Below are 20848 nucleotides of genomic sequence, written 5' to 3' on the forward strand. Positions count from 1 at the left end.
GATTGTCCCCATCCATTTCTAGCAAACTGACTATATTACCCTACGACCTCCTCTCAGGGCTACTACTGGCATCTACTACTGTCAACACCATTCCCAACTAAGATGTCACTGTTGCAGATAAACAATAAAGTAGGCTTAGAATATCTGGTTAAGCCAGAAAGCAAAGACTAATAGAGAAACATCATGCAGGTCAAATTTAGGGTAACTTGAATAACGAAGAAAAATATCTATAGTAATGAATTAGTGAATAAAAGAATAACCTTTGAGATACTAGTCCTATAAAGGAGAGCTTTACCTACACCTCTCTTTCCTCTTTTGAGCAGCTCAGGGAATTATTATAGAAGGATCGACAGAATTTTAAAAAAAAATCACAATCACTAGTAGCAAATTTAGGCAAAGATTATCAATGGATGCTACAATCACTGGGTGAAATGTTACTGAGAAACAGGATAATTACAAGATCTCAAAGTATCCCCCTCCTCATTCACCCTCCCCCCAGTACTTATTACACAGGAAAAAGGACATGTTTAAACAATACAAAATGTGGAGATCATCACCCTAATGAGGCGATAGATTTCATCACTGGCGTTTGAAGAACTTAACATTATGTGCCTCCTGAGATGATGCAATAAGTACACAAATAACTGCAATAGGACTCCTGCAAAAAGTAATAACTGCATTTAATCACAAGGAAACAAACAACAGACAGATCCAGAGCATGGGACACCACACAAGGCAACTGGCCTGGATTCTTTTTTAAAACAAGAATTTTAAAAGTGAAAAGAAACTAAAGAAGTCTAACATTCAAGTGCAATTAATGAACTTTGACAACATCCCAAATAGGAGGAAAAGGCTATAAAAAACATTTGGAGACAAATATAAAATTTAAATATGGACAGTATAGCAATACTTCATTGAAATCAGTCAATTCACTTAAAAATAATAATGGTAAGGTAAGAATTCCCTTTTCTTAAAAGATGCATACTTCAGTATGTAGCAGTTATATTTCATGACGGCCAACAATTATATGTACATTTGCTGATATGTGAGTCATGTTTGATGTATACTTAGAAGAGCAAAATCAAATGTGTCAAAATGTTAATAATTCGTAAATCTTGGTAAAAGGTAGACTGTGTCCTTGCACTAATGTTACAATTTTCTATAGTTTGAAATTAAGATAGGGGACTAATGTTGGACTTAATATACAAATAATATACAAAACAGAAAGAGCTCGAGACTGTTAAAAAGGAACACGGACAATTGAAAGGTTGCTGAAAAGAGTTGGGGTTATCCACTCTCAGCAAGAAACACCAAGGAAGAAATTTAATATGCTTAAGTTATATCATATGACTTAACTTAAAAAATAATAAACTAGATTGAGCTCAGCAATAACCCTAGAAAATCCTTTATATTAAACTGGTCCTGGATTCAATCAAGCTTGAAACAGTTCTCAGGTATTAGACAAACCAGGCAAAGAATGTGTGAATACCATGAGGGTTTGTCAGTCTTTCACAAAGAAGTGAAACCTTTTGTTCTTGTAGCCAGGCATATTAGGGTGACAATAATTAAGGCCATAGAGAAATATTATCTAAGGAACAGAGGAAATGATAAGGGCTATAGTCCCAAAACCATTTACCAAGCACTTACAAGAGCATTAAGTGATGTACAAGGGTAATTTTATCTATACACAATTTTCACCTTCTGTGCTCACTTTAAAAATCTAATCTCATAAGAGACATGACCTCGCTTTAATGAAACAAAAGGCTGATAGCTCTTTCTGCGTAGTTTTGGCCAGCTATCTCCAACGTGCCAGTTCCTGTTATGAGATGTTACCCTCAATAAAAGCTTTTCATGATCTAATGAGTTTAATAAATGCTGGCGATGGATTCCTGCCCTTAAAAATTAATAATCTTAATTGGAAACACAAAAGCAAAATGCAAATTACAGTTCACAGGATAAAGGCAATGATGAATGTGTACACTTTAAAAAAGCGTTAAACTCTATTAGCTCCAGAGCCACAAATCCCAACCCTGACAGGTATTAGCTGTGTGACTGGGTAAATCATATCTCTCAGCTTTGAGGTTCTCATCTATAAAATGAATTTTTTCAGACCTAACCTTTATAGTAGTAAATATATATATATATATATATATATATATATATATATATATATATATATATAATGTCCTATATCAGTGGTCAGTAAACTCATTAGTCAACAGAGCCAAATATCAACAGTACGACTTAAATTTCTTTTGAGAGCCAAATTTTTTAAACTTAAACTTCTTCTAACGCCACTTCTTCAAAATAGACTCGCCCAGGCCATGGTATTTTGTGGAAGAGCCACACTCAAGGGGCCAAAGAGCCGCATGTGGCTCGCGGACCGCAGTTTGCTGACCACAGTCCTATATAATAAAAGGCTAATATGCAAATCAACCGAATGGCGGACAGACTGGTCACAATGACTTGCTCTGACTATCAGGGGGCAGACACTCAATGCTGGAGCTGCCCCCTGGTGATCAGTGTGCTACCACATGCGGAGCACCGCTCAGCCAGAAGCCAGGCTCACGCCTCCACGGCAGCACTAATGATGTCCACAGGGAGCAGGCCTAAGCTGGCAGTCGGACATCCCCTGAGGGCTCCCAGACTGTGAGAGGGTGCAGGCTGGGCTGAGGAACCCTCCCTGAGTGCATGAATTTCATGCACTGGGCCTCTAGTCTGTCTGTCTGTCTGTCTCTCTCTCTCTCTCTCTTTTTATATATATATATAAAAGGCTAAGTGATGGACTGTATGTACGTCCAACCGACCTGCAGGTACATATGACACGCACTGGCAATTTAAAAATAAACATTGACTGACTCGCACATGCACGATACATATAAAGCTCTCGCTGGCACCAAACACATGTGTGTGTTTCAATATGTCATTGTCAATCGTGAATTTGGTTGACACTTCTATTATAGAGAAAGGGCGAATAGCGATATGAAAATATTTCTTCTAATTAATGTCCTTTCAATGTGCATGGATCCATGCACCAGGCCATTAGTATCCTATCTAATAAAAGAGTAATGTGCAAATCAACCATCACTTGGCTACACTCACAAGCCGCGCCCACCAGCCAATCAGGAGCGAGTATGCAAATTAATCCAACCAAGATGGTTGTGGCCACGGGGCGAACAGGAGGCTTGGGTTGCCCCCAGCGATGGAGGAAGCCAAGTTTCCGCATACCCTGGCCGGCCAAAGCCTCCACTCAAGGCTACAAAGTTTCAATTATAGAAGATAAATAAATCCCAACAAAAATGGCTGCGGCCACAGAGCAAGCAGGAGTCTTGGCTCCACTCAAGGCTACAAAGTTTTCATTATAGAAGATAAATAAATACCAGGGCCTCCACTTGGGTCGCCAGGGGGTCATGGCCAGCCTGCAAACCACCACAGGCCCCTCGCCCAGGCGGCCCCATGCCCTAAGGGAACCCCCACCCTGATCTGGGCAAACCAGCCGGCCCCCACCCGTGCACCAGGCCTCTATCCTATCTAATAAAATGTTAAGAGTAATATGCAAATACTTTAATATGTTAAGAGTAATATGCAAATTGACCATCACTCCAACACACAAGATGGCTGCCCCCCCTGTGGACACAAGATGGCCACCAAAAAATGGCCAGCAGGGGAGGGCAGTTGGGAGGGACCAGGCCTGCAAGGGAAGGCAGTTGGGGGTGATCAAGCCTGCAGGGGAGGGCAGTTACGGGTGACCAGGTCAGCAGAGGAGGGAAGTTGGGGGCGACTGGGCCTGCAGGGAAGGACAGTTGAGGGGGACCCAGGCCTGCAGAGGAGAGCAGTTGGGGGGGACCAGGCCTGCAGGGGAGGGCAGTTAGGAGTGACCAGGCCTGTAGGGGAGGGCAGTTAGGGGCAAACAGGCTGGCAGGGGAGCAGTTAGGCATCAATCAGGCTGGCAGGGGAGTGGTTATGGGGTGATCAGGCTGGCAGGCAGAAGCGGTTAGGGGCAATCAGGAAGGCAGGCAGGTGAGCAGTTGGGAGCCAGCAGTCCTGGATTGTGAGAGGGATGTCCAACTAAACGGGCAGTCGGACATCCCTTGAGGGGCCCCAGATTGGAGAGGGTGCAGGCTGGGCTGAGGGACACACACCCCCGTGCACGAATTTCGTGCACCGGGCCTCTAGTATACATACATATATATATATATATATATATATATAGTCATATATATCACATATTAATATATATGACAACATAGAACTCTAATAGTTTACACATAGTAAACAATAATTTTATCAGATGAGATGGATGTTAGCTACTTAACATTTAATATGTTAATGTAACAATTTATTCAACTCACTTATAAAATACCTTTTTAATCACTAAAATTTTCATTTATTTTGAGTCTAATAATATATCAATCTCCAAGACATCACAAATATTTGGTTATATATGCATCCTGCATGACTCTACGTATACTTTTTTATTTTCCTTCACCTGGACGTTTTCTTCTTATACTTATTGATCCACAGTAATAACCTTAGAAGAGGATATTTTGTTCTCAGAATTTTTTGTGACTTCTGGAAGAGATGAGTAACTTTGTGGTAGAGTACATCTAAAAGATTTAGCAATTATGGGTAATATTCCCTTTAATACAATTTGATAAAGGAAGTTGGAGTTAACACTTATGGGAGGGAGGTGAGAATTGTATTGAGTTGTCTTAATTAACAACTTTATTTGGCCCAGGAGTTCGATGTTAGCACTGAAGAAGGTGAGAATTGAATTCTGAAATTTGTGAACAAACTGAGTGTGTGAAGGAAGAGCAGCATGATTTGCTCAGAGAGCTCACAAAGAAGCCAACAGCTCATTCACCAGCCTAAAGCAACTGGAGAATCTAAGTGTGCATTAACTGTAGAAGAAAATGTCTTAAAGAAAAAGCTGGAAGTCTCACAAATGAAAGCACAAAGATTTTAAAATTATAACTATAAATTTTTACAAATATTGTACAGAATTATAAAAATTATAGCAGTTTTATAAAAAAAATGGCCCCAAATTTCATTGACACTGAAGAACCTAGAATTTAATTCATGTTAAAAAAAAAATGATGGTTGCTTATGATAGGGTATCTCTGTCAATGAATCTACAACTCCGTTTGAGGCTAAATTTAGAATATATAAGAGTATAATTGAATAATTTTTCTCAACACTTTACCTTTTCTTAGTTGAGATCTCTTTGATCTACTCTGCCAACTATCCTATGGGTAACAGTACTCTCTTGGCTCCATAATAGTAAATCTCAGAACAATGCTCATTCACAATTATTTAACAAATCTTCCTTTGACATTTCTATTACTCTATAATATAAATGTATCATCCTCATCTAACAAACTCCAAGGCATCCCTCTATCAGCTCACTTAATTTTTTTCCTCTCCAACTCCATTATCACCCTGAACAATTTCAGTACACATGATTTAATCTAGACATAACCACAGCCCTATAAGTTTCTCTACAACATCAACAATCACCTATATTATACTTCAGTAAATTACTTATAAATTATTTATTAAGTAAACCCTGTATGACATCTTCTTAATTTTCAACCCCATCCTATTTTTACACAAAATCTGTTCTTCACTCTCATTAAAATAGAACTTAATTGCTTCACATCTAATTTATCAGCTGTTCCCTGGCTTCCTTTGATCCCCCATCCAACTTTGAACCCATAACCACACATTTCAAATAGGAATACTGTATCACTAGCACTCTCACAGCACTTCCCTAACCCCTGTACACCATCAGCCAAACATGCTAACCCCTAAGGAAGGTTTTCTTGCTCCTAAATTGCTGAGTATTGGGACAGAAAATGGTCTAACTCCAGATTCCTCACTAAGAAGTTGGGTATTCTGGTTTCAAAAGGGATCCTCAATACTATATGGTCATCCAACTAGTCTTCCCAATCCCATTGCTCCTCAAGAAAAACAAAGAAAAACTATGAATCATGAACTTGCTTCTTATCTTCCCTTTCTCTCTACTGGTTACATACTGGAATTACAGAGATCATGTCTGTGTAAATGTCATTGCCTTGGGGCCATCCCAAAGCAATTAAATCAGAATGTCTGGGTATGGGAATCATATATTGACTCTATATTTTTTATTCCTTTTCAAGGCTTCCCCTGTTCTTTCTCCCTTCTCTAACAACCTACCACCACACTGATTTGCAAATTATTTTAACTTTTTATAATTACTTCAAATGTTTTCTCTCATAAATCTAGAATTACTCTAAAATATGAAATTGCGTTAGAAAACCAGAGGCCCGGTGCACAAAATTCGTAGGGGTGGACATCCCTCTCGCAGTCCGGGACCCTCGCTCCTTACTGCCAGCCTGCTTGCTGCTCCTTAGCGCTGCCCCGGAGGCGGGAGAGGCTCCCACCACCGCTGCTGCGCTCGCCAGCCGTGAGCCTGGCTTCTGGCGAGCTGTGCTCCCCTGTGGGAGTGCACTGACCACCACGGGGCAGCTCCTGCATTGAGCGTCTGCTCCCTGGTGGTCAGTGTGCATCATAGTGACCGGTTTTTCTGGTTGTTCCGCTGTAATGGTCGCTTAGGCTTTTATTATATAGATAGTTTATAATAAGCAAACAAATAAATAAAGGTTATTTTGAGCTCTGTTATTTAAAAAAATTAAGGGTCCAACCCGGGCCAGTGTGGCTCGGTTGGTTGGGTGTCATCCCATACATACACCAAAAACATACCCAGGTTTCAGGTTCAATCCTCAGTCAGGGTGCATGTGGGAGGCAACCAAATGATGTTTCTTTCTCTCTCCCTACCTCCCTTCCTCACTTTAGGATCAATAAACAAACAAACAAAATTAAGGGTCCATATTTGAAAATTCATTTAACAACATAATATGTTAAGCAAAATCATTTAACAGTATATTACGGTTAATGTTATCTAAATATTTATAAGTATATGTAACTGTGAAATAAATACTTTGATAATAAGGTATTTTTAGATTATACCTGCCAGAAATACAATCATCAAATAAATGTATTTCTTCACACAGTAGTGAATATAGAAATTCAATTAATTCAATATTTAGGTGCAAGGAAATGATTTTCCTAAAACATATTTGGTATTATAGCATGGCAAAAGACATTTTGTAGTTTTAGGGGAAACAACTCTTACACAAAAATGTCAATTAAGGTGGTATTTTTCCTGCCTAGGGCTTCACAGCATCTCTTAAGATATATATATATATATATATATATATATACCTTCCCTATCCATACGTGCTAGCCCAATTCTGACAGCAGTATTAATGCTCACTTGAGTCCTGGTCCTCAAATTTGCTAGGAGAGGAACTCGGAATCATCTGAAGTGCTGTTTTTCAAAATACTTTTGTTCACTATCCTCTCTACCCACTGTGAGCCATGCCCTATTATGTATACTTACTATTAGGTTGTGATGAGATCCTTCTTGAAAATTTCAGAACACTGAAATTCTCTTTCTGTAAACTCCTATGAACAGAACTGTTTTGCCTTTCTCATTGACTATGTCACTAATAACTTCCATTTCCACTAGAGCTAACAATGATTCAGACATTTTTAAAAAGTCTACAGATGAATATACAATGTGCAGAGTTTGGGTGTGGAGTTACCACACAAAAAGCAATTGTTTTTCGGAAAACAGTGGTCAAGTGGTCAGCTAAGAAGAAACAGACAATGGTTAAGGAAAAAAAAAATCTCTAGGCCTGAATGGTTTTGCTGAAGAATTCTATCAAACATTTAAAGAAGTAGTAACATAATCTTCTAAAATTGTGTAAGTTTTCACAATCTCTTCCAGAATAATAAATGGGGAGATAACATTTCCCGATTCACTTTATGAGGCCAATATTACCCTGGTACCAAAACTAGACAAAACAACATTAAAATGATATAAAAAGTAACCCAGATCAATATCTATCATAAAGTTAGATGTGAAAATTTTCAACAAAATATTAGCAATCAGAATCCGGCAATGCATAAAAAGAATAATATTCCACAATTAAGTGGGATTTATTCCAAATTATAAGACTGGTCCAACATTGGAAAATCAGTCAAAGTAATTCACCATATCAACAAAATCATATCAATTCACATCAATAAAAACTTAACAAAATCCAACACCCATTCAGGATAAAAACGCTCAGTAAACTACAAATAAAGAACTTCCTCAACTTGATAAAGGACATCTATGAAAATCCTATTGCTATATCATACTTAATGATGAAAGACTGAATGCTTTCTAAGATCATACCAAAATTTAAAACTAAATTCTTAGAAAAAAACATAGGGAAAAATTTGGGGATCTAGGGCTAAGCAAAGAGTTCTTCAATTTTATAAGGAAAGTAAGAAATGTAAAAGGAGAAAGTTATAAATTGGACCTCGCCAAAATTAAAATCTGCAAAGGATTCCATTATAAGCATGAAAAGAAAGCCATGGACTAGAAGAAAATATTTGAAAATCACATATCTGATAAAGAACTAGCATTTATAATACATAAAAAACTGACAACTCCAATTAGAAATGGGCAAAAAAACATACATATTTCACTGAAGATATATGGATGATAAATAAGCATGCAAAACAATATTCAACAAGAGAAATAAGCATATAAAAAGATGTTCAATACCATTAGCCATTAGAGAAATGCAAAGTAAAACCACAAGGAGACAGCACTCCATCTCTATCTGAGTGACAACAGCAATGCTGGTGAGGAGATGGAAAACCACCTCACTTGCACACCGCTGGTGGATGTGTAGACTGACACAGCCACTCCGGAAACATTCAGAAAGTTAAAGTTTCTTGTAAAGCAGAACAGGCAGCCACCATACAACCCGAGCACTATACTGTCTGGTGTTTATCCCAGAGAAACAAAAACTTAAGTTCACACAAAAACCTGTATAAGAAGTTTCACAGCAGTTGTACATGTCATGGCCAAAAACTAGAAACAACACTGATGTCCTTTAACATATGGATGGTTAAAGTGTGGTATTTCCATATCATAAAATATTACTCAGTAAAAAAAGATTAAACTATTGATAAACACAACAACTTGGATGGATTTTAAGGGAATTACAGTAAGTGAGTGAAAAGCAAACCAAAAAGGTCATACACTGTATGATTCCATTTACATAACAGTCTTGACAAAATACAGAAATAGGGAACAAAGTTTGGAGGTCGGGAGTGGAATGGATGTGGGGGTGGCAATAAAGGACAACAAGAGGAATTCTTATGGGGATGGACCTGTTCTGTATCTTGACTGTATCCATACCAACACCCTGCCGGTGAGAGTGTGTATAGTTCTGCAAGATGTTACCACTGTGGGCCAACAGGTAAAAAGTATATGATTTGTTTGCATTTTCTTTTTTTACAATTGCACATGAACCTACAATTATCTCAAACTAAAAAGTTTCATTAAAAAACAGCATTTGCTACATATGTACTTGTACTTGTCCAAAATTTTCTTTAGGATATTTCTACTGAAAAATATTTCATGCATTTCAAATTGTTTACTTCTATTTCACAGGAAGCAAGTTCTAGTCATTAGAGAGATTGAAAACTAAATGGACTTCCCTAGTAAGTGTGTCCTCTCTATAAAACTGTTATAATAGATTAGTGTAAAGGGACTACTTCGCTGTCTACAAGATATAATTAGGTGAACCACAAGGCAATATTCAAACCAAATTCTATCACATTCTTACCTTCAGATAGGACATACTGATAACTATTTTTCATGATTATATATGAAAATGGTCAATAAAAATGTTATATAATACAAGAACATTGGCCTATCAATGTCATTTCCTAGAATACAATGATTTTAGCTTACTTTTAAATGCTCATAGTTATATATGACTAAAACATTGAACTGTTTTATTCTGTTATGTACATTTATCTTACATATAGTAAAGTAAATATATAAGCACGCAATAGTAGTTTTTTTAAATTTTAAATGCTTGATTACCTGCACACAGAACACTGCCGCTGAGGCTGAAGAGCCGTGAACATAACAATCATAGAATAGTTTCGAGGTGGTGCCTTTATAAATTTTCGGAATTTGTCGCCATTCATTCGGAAGATTGAGCGCCTGGAACTCCATTCCATCAACTGTTCTACTTTTTCGGCTAACAGATTCTGCAATTAAATATAGGAATTTAAATTTACACAAGGTTAAAGTCCTTCAGTTTGTATTTCATATAAGCAGAATTACATGAGATTATATTTTAGCGAATGTTATTTTCTGTTAAAAGTCCTTGTTTTGGTGAACAATACCAGATGTAGTATGACACATCAATATCACGTATTCCCTGAGATCCACAGATAAGAGCACATCACCTCCATGGTATTCTTAGCACAAAGGTAAACCTCAATCTAATCATGAGAAAACATTAAACTGACACAAGTTTAGTAAGAAGTCTATAAAATAACTAACCAGTGCTCTTCAAAGGTGTCAAGTTCATGAAAGACCAGGAAAGGCTGAGGAACAGTAACACGGAGAAGAGGGAGAAATGACAACTAAGTGCAATATGGAACTTCTCGCAATCTGGGACCCCTCGGGGGATGTCGGACTGCCGGTTTCTGCCCGATCCCCGCAGGCCAGGCAGAGCGACCCCACCAGTGCACAAATCCATGCACGGGGGCTCTGGTATGCATATAAAATCTTTGGTTAATCTCTTCACACACACCCCCTTCCCTCTGAGATTCTTCAGTCTGTTCCATGTTTCCATGCCTGTGTGTCGAGCATCTGCCCCCTGGTGGTCAGTGCGCATCAAACAGTTGCTTAGGTTTTTATATAGAGAGATACATGTTATTACTTATTAACTTCTAAAATAAAAATTAAGAAAGTACAAGATCTCTATTTTTTTTTGAGTACTCACACAAGGTTAACTTTTGTTCCAATTTCCACCCACAAGGAGCAGTGTGTTCAGTTTTTATATCTCTTGCCTCAAGCAACTTTCCCATTTTAAAGTCAATAATCCAAGAGCAAGAAGCACCTGAAACTGCTATAAGATGTATGGCTTTGATCATCATTTCAGAGCACTCTCTGATCATTTGTCACTGATAAAGAGCCAATGACACTTAGCTACACTCATTTCAGAAATCATAAAAAATTGAGTTTATTTTTTAAATGTAGCATTATCATTCATACTTTAATATAAGGCTTACAACAAACAAAAAGACATGTTTAATGAGTACTTCCAATGTGTCAGTTACCATACTAGGCATACAACATGTCAGGTGCCAACCAACATCCCTATTCCATAGAGAAAAAATTCAGGTTCAGAGAACCTAAATTACTTACTTAAGATCAAATTACTAAGTGGTTAAGCCTGAATTCAAAGTTGGTTTTTCTACTGTTAATTCCTAGGCTGTTTATCCATGTAATAGTGGTGTGTGTGTGTGTGTGTGTGTGTGTGTGTGTGTGTGTTAAATGTTCATGTGTGATATCTCTATACACACATATAGTCTTTAAAAAAAATCTGGGGAACCATTTAAACAAAAGTAGACTTTTCTACACAGTGAGATAGTTTATTATGAAAGTTCCTCTAATTTAATTCCCTGATTAGGCTTAGAAAATAATTCTTTGTAAGCATGCATTCTTTATGGTAAAAAGTAGGCCAGGTAAATAAGTTAACATGTAGTTTCCAGATGCTTAAATGTTTTAAGATAATACAGAAAGATGTGTTTTTAAAGTACCAATACACTTGAAGAAAATAATAGCAAAAATATTGAGCATTAAATATGGATTTAGAACACATAATTAAAGAGAGCTGAGTTCCATATTCTCTATTTAGGAAGTAGTGTGCAGAAGTGAGCCATGTGATTAGCTGTCTCCTTTGTACTGAAAAAAAGGTCTGGGAAGGGAAGGGCATCATGGTTACTCACACTTTCAAGAGCATCCTATATAATAAAAAGCTAATATGCAAATTGACTGAATAGCGGAATGACCGGTTGCTATGATGTGCACTGACCAACAGGGGGGCAGACGCTCAGTGCACTCCCACAGGGGGAGCTCTGCTCAGCTTGAAGCCAGGCTCACGGCTGGCGAGCACAGCAGTGGTGGCAGGAGCCTCTCCCGCCTCCACAGCAGCGCTAAGGATGTCCGCCAGCCAGCGTAGGCCTGCTCCCCGCGGAGAGCGGGCCTAAGCCATCAGTCGGACATTCCCTGAGGGTTCCCGGACTGCGAGAGGGCACAGGCTGGGCTGAGGGACTCTGAGTGCATGAATTTCGTGCACTGGGCCTCTAGTCTATTATAAAGAAGGTTGAGATAATTCTCCAAAGAAAGTATTGTAAGCTGATATAGTAGAAACATTCAGTAAGGAACAGAAAATTGTTCAATGTGAATTCAATGACCTAAGAAAGAATCACAGGTTGAGCTACAGTCTCCAAACGGTTTACTCCACTGCTGCATTTCTCTGGGACGGGACTGTAGCCCTATTTAAGGGCCAGGTTAGGTGCATTTGTCCCTTCGACGTATGTATTTCCATTTCAGGGCCATTTGTGCTCCTCTCTGTTGGCATTTTTTCCTTCTGCTACCATTTCATTTCTGCAGAACTGCTTTCAGACTTCACCACCTTCTCTGCTTGGCTGTCCCTTTTGGTCTCTTAAAGAGAGTAATACTCAGGAACCTTGATTCCCTATTCCCAAGGGGAACAAGGAAAAAAAATATAATTTCTGGGGGAACTTTGTGTGGTACATGTTGAAGGTATCTCTTGATGACACATCCATAAGATGGAATATAATGTAACCTTTTAAAACTGAGAAAGCACCATATGTCTATTTTTAAATTAGAAAAGAATTCAATGGCTCAAGTCAAATGATGCTTCCGTATTTATATGCAATGTGACCTTACAAAATTATTTCTCTGGATCTCAGTTTCTCTATCTCTAAAACAAATAATACCAGACAACAATGTTGGTAAAATTAAATGATTTAATGTATGGAAAACTCATATCAAGCATCCTGCAAAGGACAGGCACTCCAATTTTGTTCCCTTCTCCTCAGGTTAATTCCTATCAGCAACACTGAGAGGAACAGTGGCTCCTGAAGGGACATCTAAGTGGAAAATTTTTTTTAAAAAATAATCTCATTAATATCTTAAATCTCAGAGCTATCTAAAGTTTTCCCAGTACTTAGTATATGACAAGCACTGTGCTAAATTTATAAATGAACATTGTGGATTACTGCTTACAGGACAAGCATTGTGTTAAATTTATGGAAAATGAAAGAGGAAGGAGTATAGCAGGTCCTCCACTCAAGGCCTTATGGCAAAGAAGCTCTAGCAGTAAAAATAATGCCTATATTGGCATTACGGTTATAGCTTTGGTGTTAAATGCCTTAGTGCCATCAGGATAAGATGGCATATAAGATCTCATGTCTGTGAACACTAACTGGATGGTAATGGCTAATTTAAATTTAGCACAGAGGAAAATTCTGAAACCTTGACAGGGGCTATGTAAAGAGTGTGTGATCAATTGGATTTTGTTGGCCAAGGCCAGGATATAGGAACAGGGGTGTCATAAATCTACCAGATCAGAAAAGACAAAAGAAATCTAATATTTAGAATCTTAAAAGAAGAAACCCTGTCCTTGTTTGTTACATTGAAAAAAGCAAGAGCTAGCAGGTCCCACATATTAATGAAGTTAAGGTAATCAGTCATATTAACTCTAGGTGTCCAGCCTATATTTTTATTTTAATATTTTTTATTAAAACTGAATTTTAAGGCAAGTAACTATAATAAACAAACTGGCATAATCTATAATCTATATGCCAATCCTCAACATGATATTACTCAAATTGTTCTCAATTCATGTTTCTACAAACCAATTCCTAACAAAAATACAAATAAATAAATGATACATTTCACTAAGCATCATGAAATAAAATTGTTCATTCTATAGTAAAACTTACATATGGAAAAAAAAATCTCACTAATCTAATACTTTTATATTCATACTAGAGGCCCGGTGCACAAAATTTGTGCACAGAGGGGTGGGGGTGGGGAGGCGCAGCCCGGCCTGTACCCTCTCGCAATCCAGGAACCCTCGGGGGATGTCTGACTGCTGGTTTAGGCCCAGTCCTGCAGTGATCCCTGTGGGATCGGGCCTAAACTGGCAGTCAGACATCCCTCTCGCAATCCAGGACTGCTGGCTCCTAACTGCTCGCCTGCCTGCCTGCCTGATTGCTCCTAACCACTCTGCTTGCCTGCCTGATCGCCCCTAACCACCTCTGCCTGCCTGCCTGATCACCCCTAACTGCCTCTGCCTGACTACCTGATCACCCCTAACCACCTCTACCTGCCTGCCTGATGGCCCCTAACCACTCGCCTACCTGCGTGACTGCCCCTAAACTACTCTGCCTGCCTGATTGCCCCTAACCACTCTGCTTGCCTGCCTGATCGCCCCTAACTGCTCGCCTGCCTGCCTGATCACTCCTAACCGCCTCTGCCTTGGCCCCAACCACTGTGGATTCATTCAGAAGGACGTCCGGAAGGTCATTCGGTTGTCCGGTCTAATTAGCATATTATGCTTTTATTATTATAGATGTTGTTTCCAGCATTTTATCCCTAGGTACATTTTAATGATGACCAGATGCACCAAAACAAAGATATACAGGTGGTCTCATGTCTTAAGAGACATCTACCAGAGGAATAGCCATTCATGTGCCTGTGTACCAGTCACCTACACAGTATTTACTCAGGTACTTGCTATCATCAAAATAGCCACAATATAATTTGCTTACAGTAATTCACAGGATATAGATTTGGAGTGAGAATAAGAAGTACATGTTGAAGGTATCTCTTGATGACACATAGAAACCATGACCCCTTCTGTCTCCCTGTATTTTGGGGGAGTCTTACTTTTCAAGACTTTATATCTAAGAGGTTCACTCAAAGCCCACTGACAAATCAAACAGAAGTAGCCAGATGCGTGTTGTTTTGCATTTGGGAAAAAAACTTATCTTCAATTCCTGAAAGTATCTGTCCCTACAAATCCTTATTCATTTTCCTTAATATTATACAATTCCTCTCAGGTTTGAATACAATATAAAGGGCAATTAATACTTCCAGAAACCAAAATACCAGAGACCAGGCACTCCATCACCCCATGTACATTACAAACTGACCACTAAAGACCACCAGGAGCCTTAAGGACACTCAGAAGACCACACAATAAATAAGAAAATAGACTATTTTGATTTAAAAATATATTAAATGCAAATAATACATATGCCCGGAGAGGGCAAGGATTCAAACAGGCAGTTTAATCAATTAAGAACTCAGCAAATTATGGTATTTCTGCAGGAAATTAACACTCTGTTGGAAAACTCAACTATCATTACTTCAAAGCTGCAAAAGTAAGAGATTCAAAAGACCTTAAATAAATCATCCTGAAAGTTTTTTGATGTATTTAATATCAAGCTCTTTAAAATTACAGAGGAATAGTGGAAATCCTCAGACAATTCCTCCTCAGAGAAGACACTAAAGATGACCTGGTCCGTGAGAAGTACATCAAAGGGAATCGGCATTTGTGACAGGGACAGGGGTATCTGCAAGTGGGAATAGGCTTACACACGTTTCCTAAGACCAACATGTCAAAATAGTAGTACCTAATTCAACTCCCATCTGAATAAAAAACGTAGAAATAAAGTTATTTGATAAAACATTTATTCAAATAGTCATGCCTCTTTTAGAAAAGAGAAACCTTGCAACACTGCAATATTTCGTTAAGTGAAGTATTTCTAGAGAGGCAGTAAAAATATTTTTAGTTACACTCATGTAATTAGTGGCTTTACCAGAATTGGGAGTTATTCTGTTTTGTTTTTTTTTTTACTACAAAGTTAAGACAGTTATTTTGTTTGGGGTTTTTATTTAATTCATGTGGTATTTTGTTGTTTTGGGTTTTTATTTAATTCATGTGGGCTGTCTACGTGACAATTTTTCACTGTAAATTGCTTTAATACAATACTCTCCTGTCAACAGATAGCATCATTAGAATTTTGACCCCTGAAGGATCAAAATATGAAGACATTTTAATAAGGGACAGTCATGAAGGGGGCTAAGTGAGCATCTGTTTTTATTCCATTGCATTAGTTTCAGTCACCATCTTTATTGAACTCCGTATCTTTCTGTTAAATAAATATCCCATTTTAAAAACAGGCACCAGTGACAAAGACTCACAGCAGCTGCAAGAGGAGAGAAGAAACCCTTCCTACAGCTGTACACAGCCATCTGGCCTTACTCTCCTGGGGGCCCGGATCCAGGCAAGGTGGCCATTACCAGTGTTAACGTATATAGCAGAAATCCTATTATAATCATACAATACATCACAAAATAACATATTTTAGAAGCCAGGTTTGTATATAACTCTTCACTAGTAATAGCAACATATAATGTGTTATAGCTAAAGAAAATGTTTTCTACAAGAATATGTGAAAACAAAAACATCAACTATTAATTGCAAAACTGAGAGATGATTTTTCTTAGCAAGTTTATTCTTAAGTCACACAAACTGATCAGTGAAGTCTGTGATGGTTAAATCATTAAAACCAAGAAAACCTAAATAGAATCCAACAGCAAACAAGCCAAGAGCAAAGCTTTAAATGTACTTTAAATGTTTTCCAATGCCTTTCATCAACCAAAATAAGATTTGGTCTACTGAATTACTTCCAAATGACAGCAGTAAAATATTTGGGGTAGAGCAAAAGATTTCCTTTAGTTATTTTGTATAAAAGGTATTAAAATTATCACAGCTACCTACTAACTCAAATCTGTATTACCGGCAGAGGCCCAAAGATTTGTGGCCCCAAGCCTCCAAAGAAACTTCTCATGTGGGGTTTTATGTAGAAATCATCCTGTATACTAAAAGGGTAATATGCAAATTAACCCTAATGGCAGAACAACGCACTGACCACCAGAGGGCAGACGCTCAATGCAGGAGCTACCCCCTGGTGGTCTGCGCACTTCCATAGGGGGAACTCTGCTCAGCCACAAGCCGGGCTGACGGCTGCGAGCGCAGTGGCGGTGGCGGGAGCCTCTCCCACCTAGCCGCCTCGGCAGCACTAAGGATGTCCGACTGCAGCTTAGGGCTGCTCTCTGCTGGCAGGTGGACATCACCCGAGGGCTCCCGGGCTGCCAGAGGGATGTATGACTGCCAGCTTAGGCCCTATCCCCCAGGGAGCGGGCCTAAGCTGGCAGGTGGACATCCCCCAAAGGTTCCTGGGCTGCCAGAGGATGTCTGACTGCCAGCTTAGGGATCGGGCCTATGCCAGCAGGTGGACATCCCCCGAGGGGTCCCAGACTGTGAGAGGGTGCAGGCCGGGCTGAGGGACCCCCTCCCCCCTGAGTGTACGAATTTTTGTGCACCAGGTCTCTAGTTGCATAATATTAGAGAAAATATCCTAAGTTCACACCCGGCCCGAGAACAGAATGAGATGTCCCTGCCACTGTTCCATTTATCCCTACAATATCAAGAATGGATCATAAGTGAAATGTATTATTTATTAAAAGCACAACAGTAATGTAAGGTAGCAAAGCAAGCAAAAAAAATGAATTCAGTACCGAGTAGACCCTCTTAGCAGGGTCCAGGACTACTTGAGGATGAACTCAAGAGATAAATAAAAATAAAGAAATCAGACGAAGCCGGTTTGGCTCAGTGGATAGAGCGTCGGCCTGCGGACTCAAGGGTCCCAGGTTCGATTCCGGTCAAGGGCATGTACCTTGGTTGTGGGCACATCCCCAGTAGGGGGTGTGCAAGAGGCAGCTGATCGATGTTTCTCTCTCATCGATGTTTCTAACTCTCTATCCCTCTCTCTTCCTCTCTGTAAAAAATCAATAAAAAATATATTTAAAAAAAAAATGAAATCAGGAAGAGAGAATCTATGGGTAAAATTCCATTTCATTGCAAATTCATAAACAGATTTACCAAAACACTCTCATTGCTGACATAGGTCTTGGTCCAGACCCCGTTCCCCACCCACTGTGGCAGAATTACTCTTCTTAAAGCATTTGCTATTATGATCAGAGAGAGCAGTCCAGGGCAAAGTGTATCATTAAAACTTGAGAGTAGTCTGTACATCTGGCCCCATGTTTAGTGTGAATATTCATTTGCTAAAAATATTATATAAATATTTTGCTTAATTTAACACATAAATGTAATATGCTATATTAAAAATACCAATGTAAAATGTTAAGAAATAATATGTTATACAATGGTAAATCTTTCAAAGTCACCCTAAAAAGACATATAAAATTTTAATGCATGTACCCTTTAGTGCAGCAATAACATTTCTAACAATGTATCCTCAAGAAATCATCAGTTAAGGCACATGTGCTTATATATAAGCATATTCACTGCAGTATTGTTTATAATTGCAAATGTTTGTTAATCTTATGTGTGCCTATAAAAAGAAGATCGCTTAGATCATAATATGGCACGGAATAGAACAGGATCATCCTACCTAGTAAAAAGGTAATATGCAAATTGACCGTACCATCAACACGCCCACAAGCCACGCCCACAAGACAATCAGAGCAAGTATGCAAATTAACCCAATAAAGATAGCTACAGCCACAGAAAGCAAGGTTTCCCAGGTAACAGAGCAAGCCAACCTTTCCGCAAGCTGTTGCAGGCCTAAGCCTCCACTCAAGCTACAAAGTTTCAATTATAGAAGGTAAACAAATTCAAACGGAAATGGCAGCAGAATGGATCTTGAGAGAGCAAGCCAGGGTTGCCGGCGGCAACAGGGGAAGCAAAGCTTTCCGCACACCCTGGCCAGGCCCAGCCTCCACTTAAGGCTACAAAGTTTCAATTATAGAAGGTGAATTAAGTGCCACAGAAATGGCTGCCAGCGGCGGAGGGAGCAGCAGGCGTGGCTCCGCTTCAGGCTACAAAGTTTCAATTGTAGAAGGAAAATAAATTCCAGATACCAGGGCCTCCGCTTGGGTTGCCAGGGGGCGTGGCTGGCCTGCAAACCACCACAGGCCCCTCACTCAGGCCGCCCCATGCCCTAAGAGAACCCCACCCTGATCAGGGACACCCTTCAGGGCAAACCAGCTGGCCCCCACCCGTGCACCAGGCCTCTATCCTATCTAATAAAAGAGTAATATGCAGATTGATCATCACTCCAACACACAATATAGCTGCCCCCATGTGGTCAAAGATCCTGCCCCCATGTGGACACAAGATGGCCACCACAAGATGGCCAGCAGGAGAGGGCAGTTGGGAGGCACCCGACCTGCAAGGGAGGGCAGTTGAGAAGGACCAGGCTTGCAAGGGAGGGCAGTTGGAGGTGATCAACCCTGCAGGAGAGGGCAGTTAGGGGTGACCAGGCCAGCAGAGGAGGGAAGTTGGGTGCAAACAGGCTGGCAGGGGAGCAGTTAAGCATCAATCAGGCTGGCAGGGGAGTGGTTAGGTGTTATCAGGCTGGCAGGCAGAAGCGGTTAGGGGCAATCAGGAAGGCAGGCAGGCAAGCAGTTGGGAGCCAGCAGTCCTGGATTGTGGGAGAGATGTCCGACTGCCCGTTTAGGCCCGATATCACCGGGATCGGGTCTAAACGGGCAGTCGGACATCCCTCCAGGGGTCCCAGATTGGAGAGGGTACAGGCTGGGCTGAGTGACAACCCCCCTGCCGTGCATGAATTTCATGCACCAGGCTTCTAGTAGTCAATAACAAGATGAGACAGACTTACCTAAAAGAATAGTCACATTTACCTTTAAGTAATTCAAAAGGATTACTTTTCAGTAAAGTACTTATTCATATTTCAAAATAGATGTGATTATTTGTTGAACTTATTTTATGTACACGCTAAATATCTGAAAGGACATACAGCAAACTGATAATGGTTTATCTCTAGAGAAGGTTACTTTATAAATTTCCATGTTGTTTTAAATTTTTACCTACATTACTCTGTAAACAACAGAACAACAGTTATTGCCCCCTGGACAAAGACAGTGGAAGATATTGAAAAAACAGTAGCTAAAAGATAAGATATTGTGATTTCTCCAGGAAGAAATGTTTAACGCAGCCAGGGGTGGATCAGTTACCCTATGCCTCCTTGCTCTTCCCATCTATTGATTGCTCCTACACTCATCTTCCCATCTATTGATTGCTCCTACACTCATCTTCTCATCTATTGATTGATTCTACGGGTATTCTGAAATCTACACTCACTTCACTTCAATATAATCCTTACTTTTGGTCAGGTTGGTATTTGAGAAAATGAGACTGTTTCATTATACTCTAACGTGCAGTTACTACCACATTAATCTTTAGTAATGAACATCTTAGATCATTTCAGAAAAAGGACCTGGAGTATGTATAAAAAAATCTTTCAGTAACCAGGGTTTTATGTATCTCTTTACTAAGAAACTGAAGAAAGCAATCCCAGAAATTTCAAGTCTAATTTAGTGATCCAATAATGTAAAGGGATAGAAGAAATCAATATAAGCCCAAAAAATAAAACTATTTTCCTGGCTCTAGCAAAATAGTTTTGAGTTTTTCTGGTGATAAACATGCCAGAAATGGACAGATTGAATTATAGCAGAGTAACAGAGTTCTAACCACATTAATGGAGTTTCCATTCTGCCACCATAAACATCAACCACTATTCAAAGGCTTACTTTTACAATCTAAATAGAAAAGCAAAAAGAAACAAATCCTAGTCTAATGTCCTCCTCCAATATCATATTAAAACTTTTATATAATTTTGTTTTAAAAACCTATGCATTTATTTTCATTGCTGTAGAGGACTCCTTCATATTATTTTTTATTTCTCTTAACAACGGTCATACAGGTTTTTCCCATTTATTTTTTTTAAT

At 39.2% G+C, this 20848-nt stretch overlaps 1 protein-coding gene across 1 annotated transcript in view; it reads right to left on the reverse strand.

Annotated features, from left to right (window-relative positions):
• Nucleotides 1-20848, reverse strand: part of TUSC3 (tumor suppressor candidate 3) — a 115875-nt gene that overhangs the window by 74075 nt on the left and 20952 nt on the right. Inside the window, exon 2 of the mRNA XM_079779415.1 lies at nucleotides 9995-10164. Within this exon, the coding sequence (XP_079635541.1) occupies nucleotides 9995-10164 (170 nt within the window). The remainder of the gene's footprint in view (nucleotides 1-9994; nucleotides 10165-20848) is intronic.

Source organism: Cnephaeus nilssonii, assembly GCF_951640355.1.
Source record: "Cnephaeus nilssonii genome assembly, chromosome: 8".
NCBI lineage: Eukaryota > Metazoa > Chordata > Mammalia > Chiroptera > Vespertilionidae > Cnephaeus > Cnephaeus nilssonii.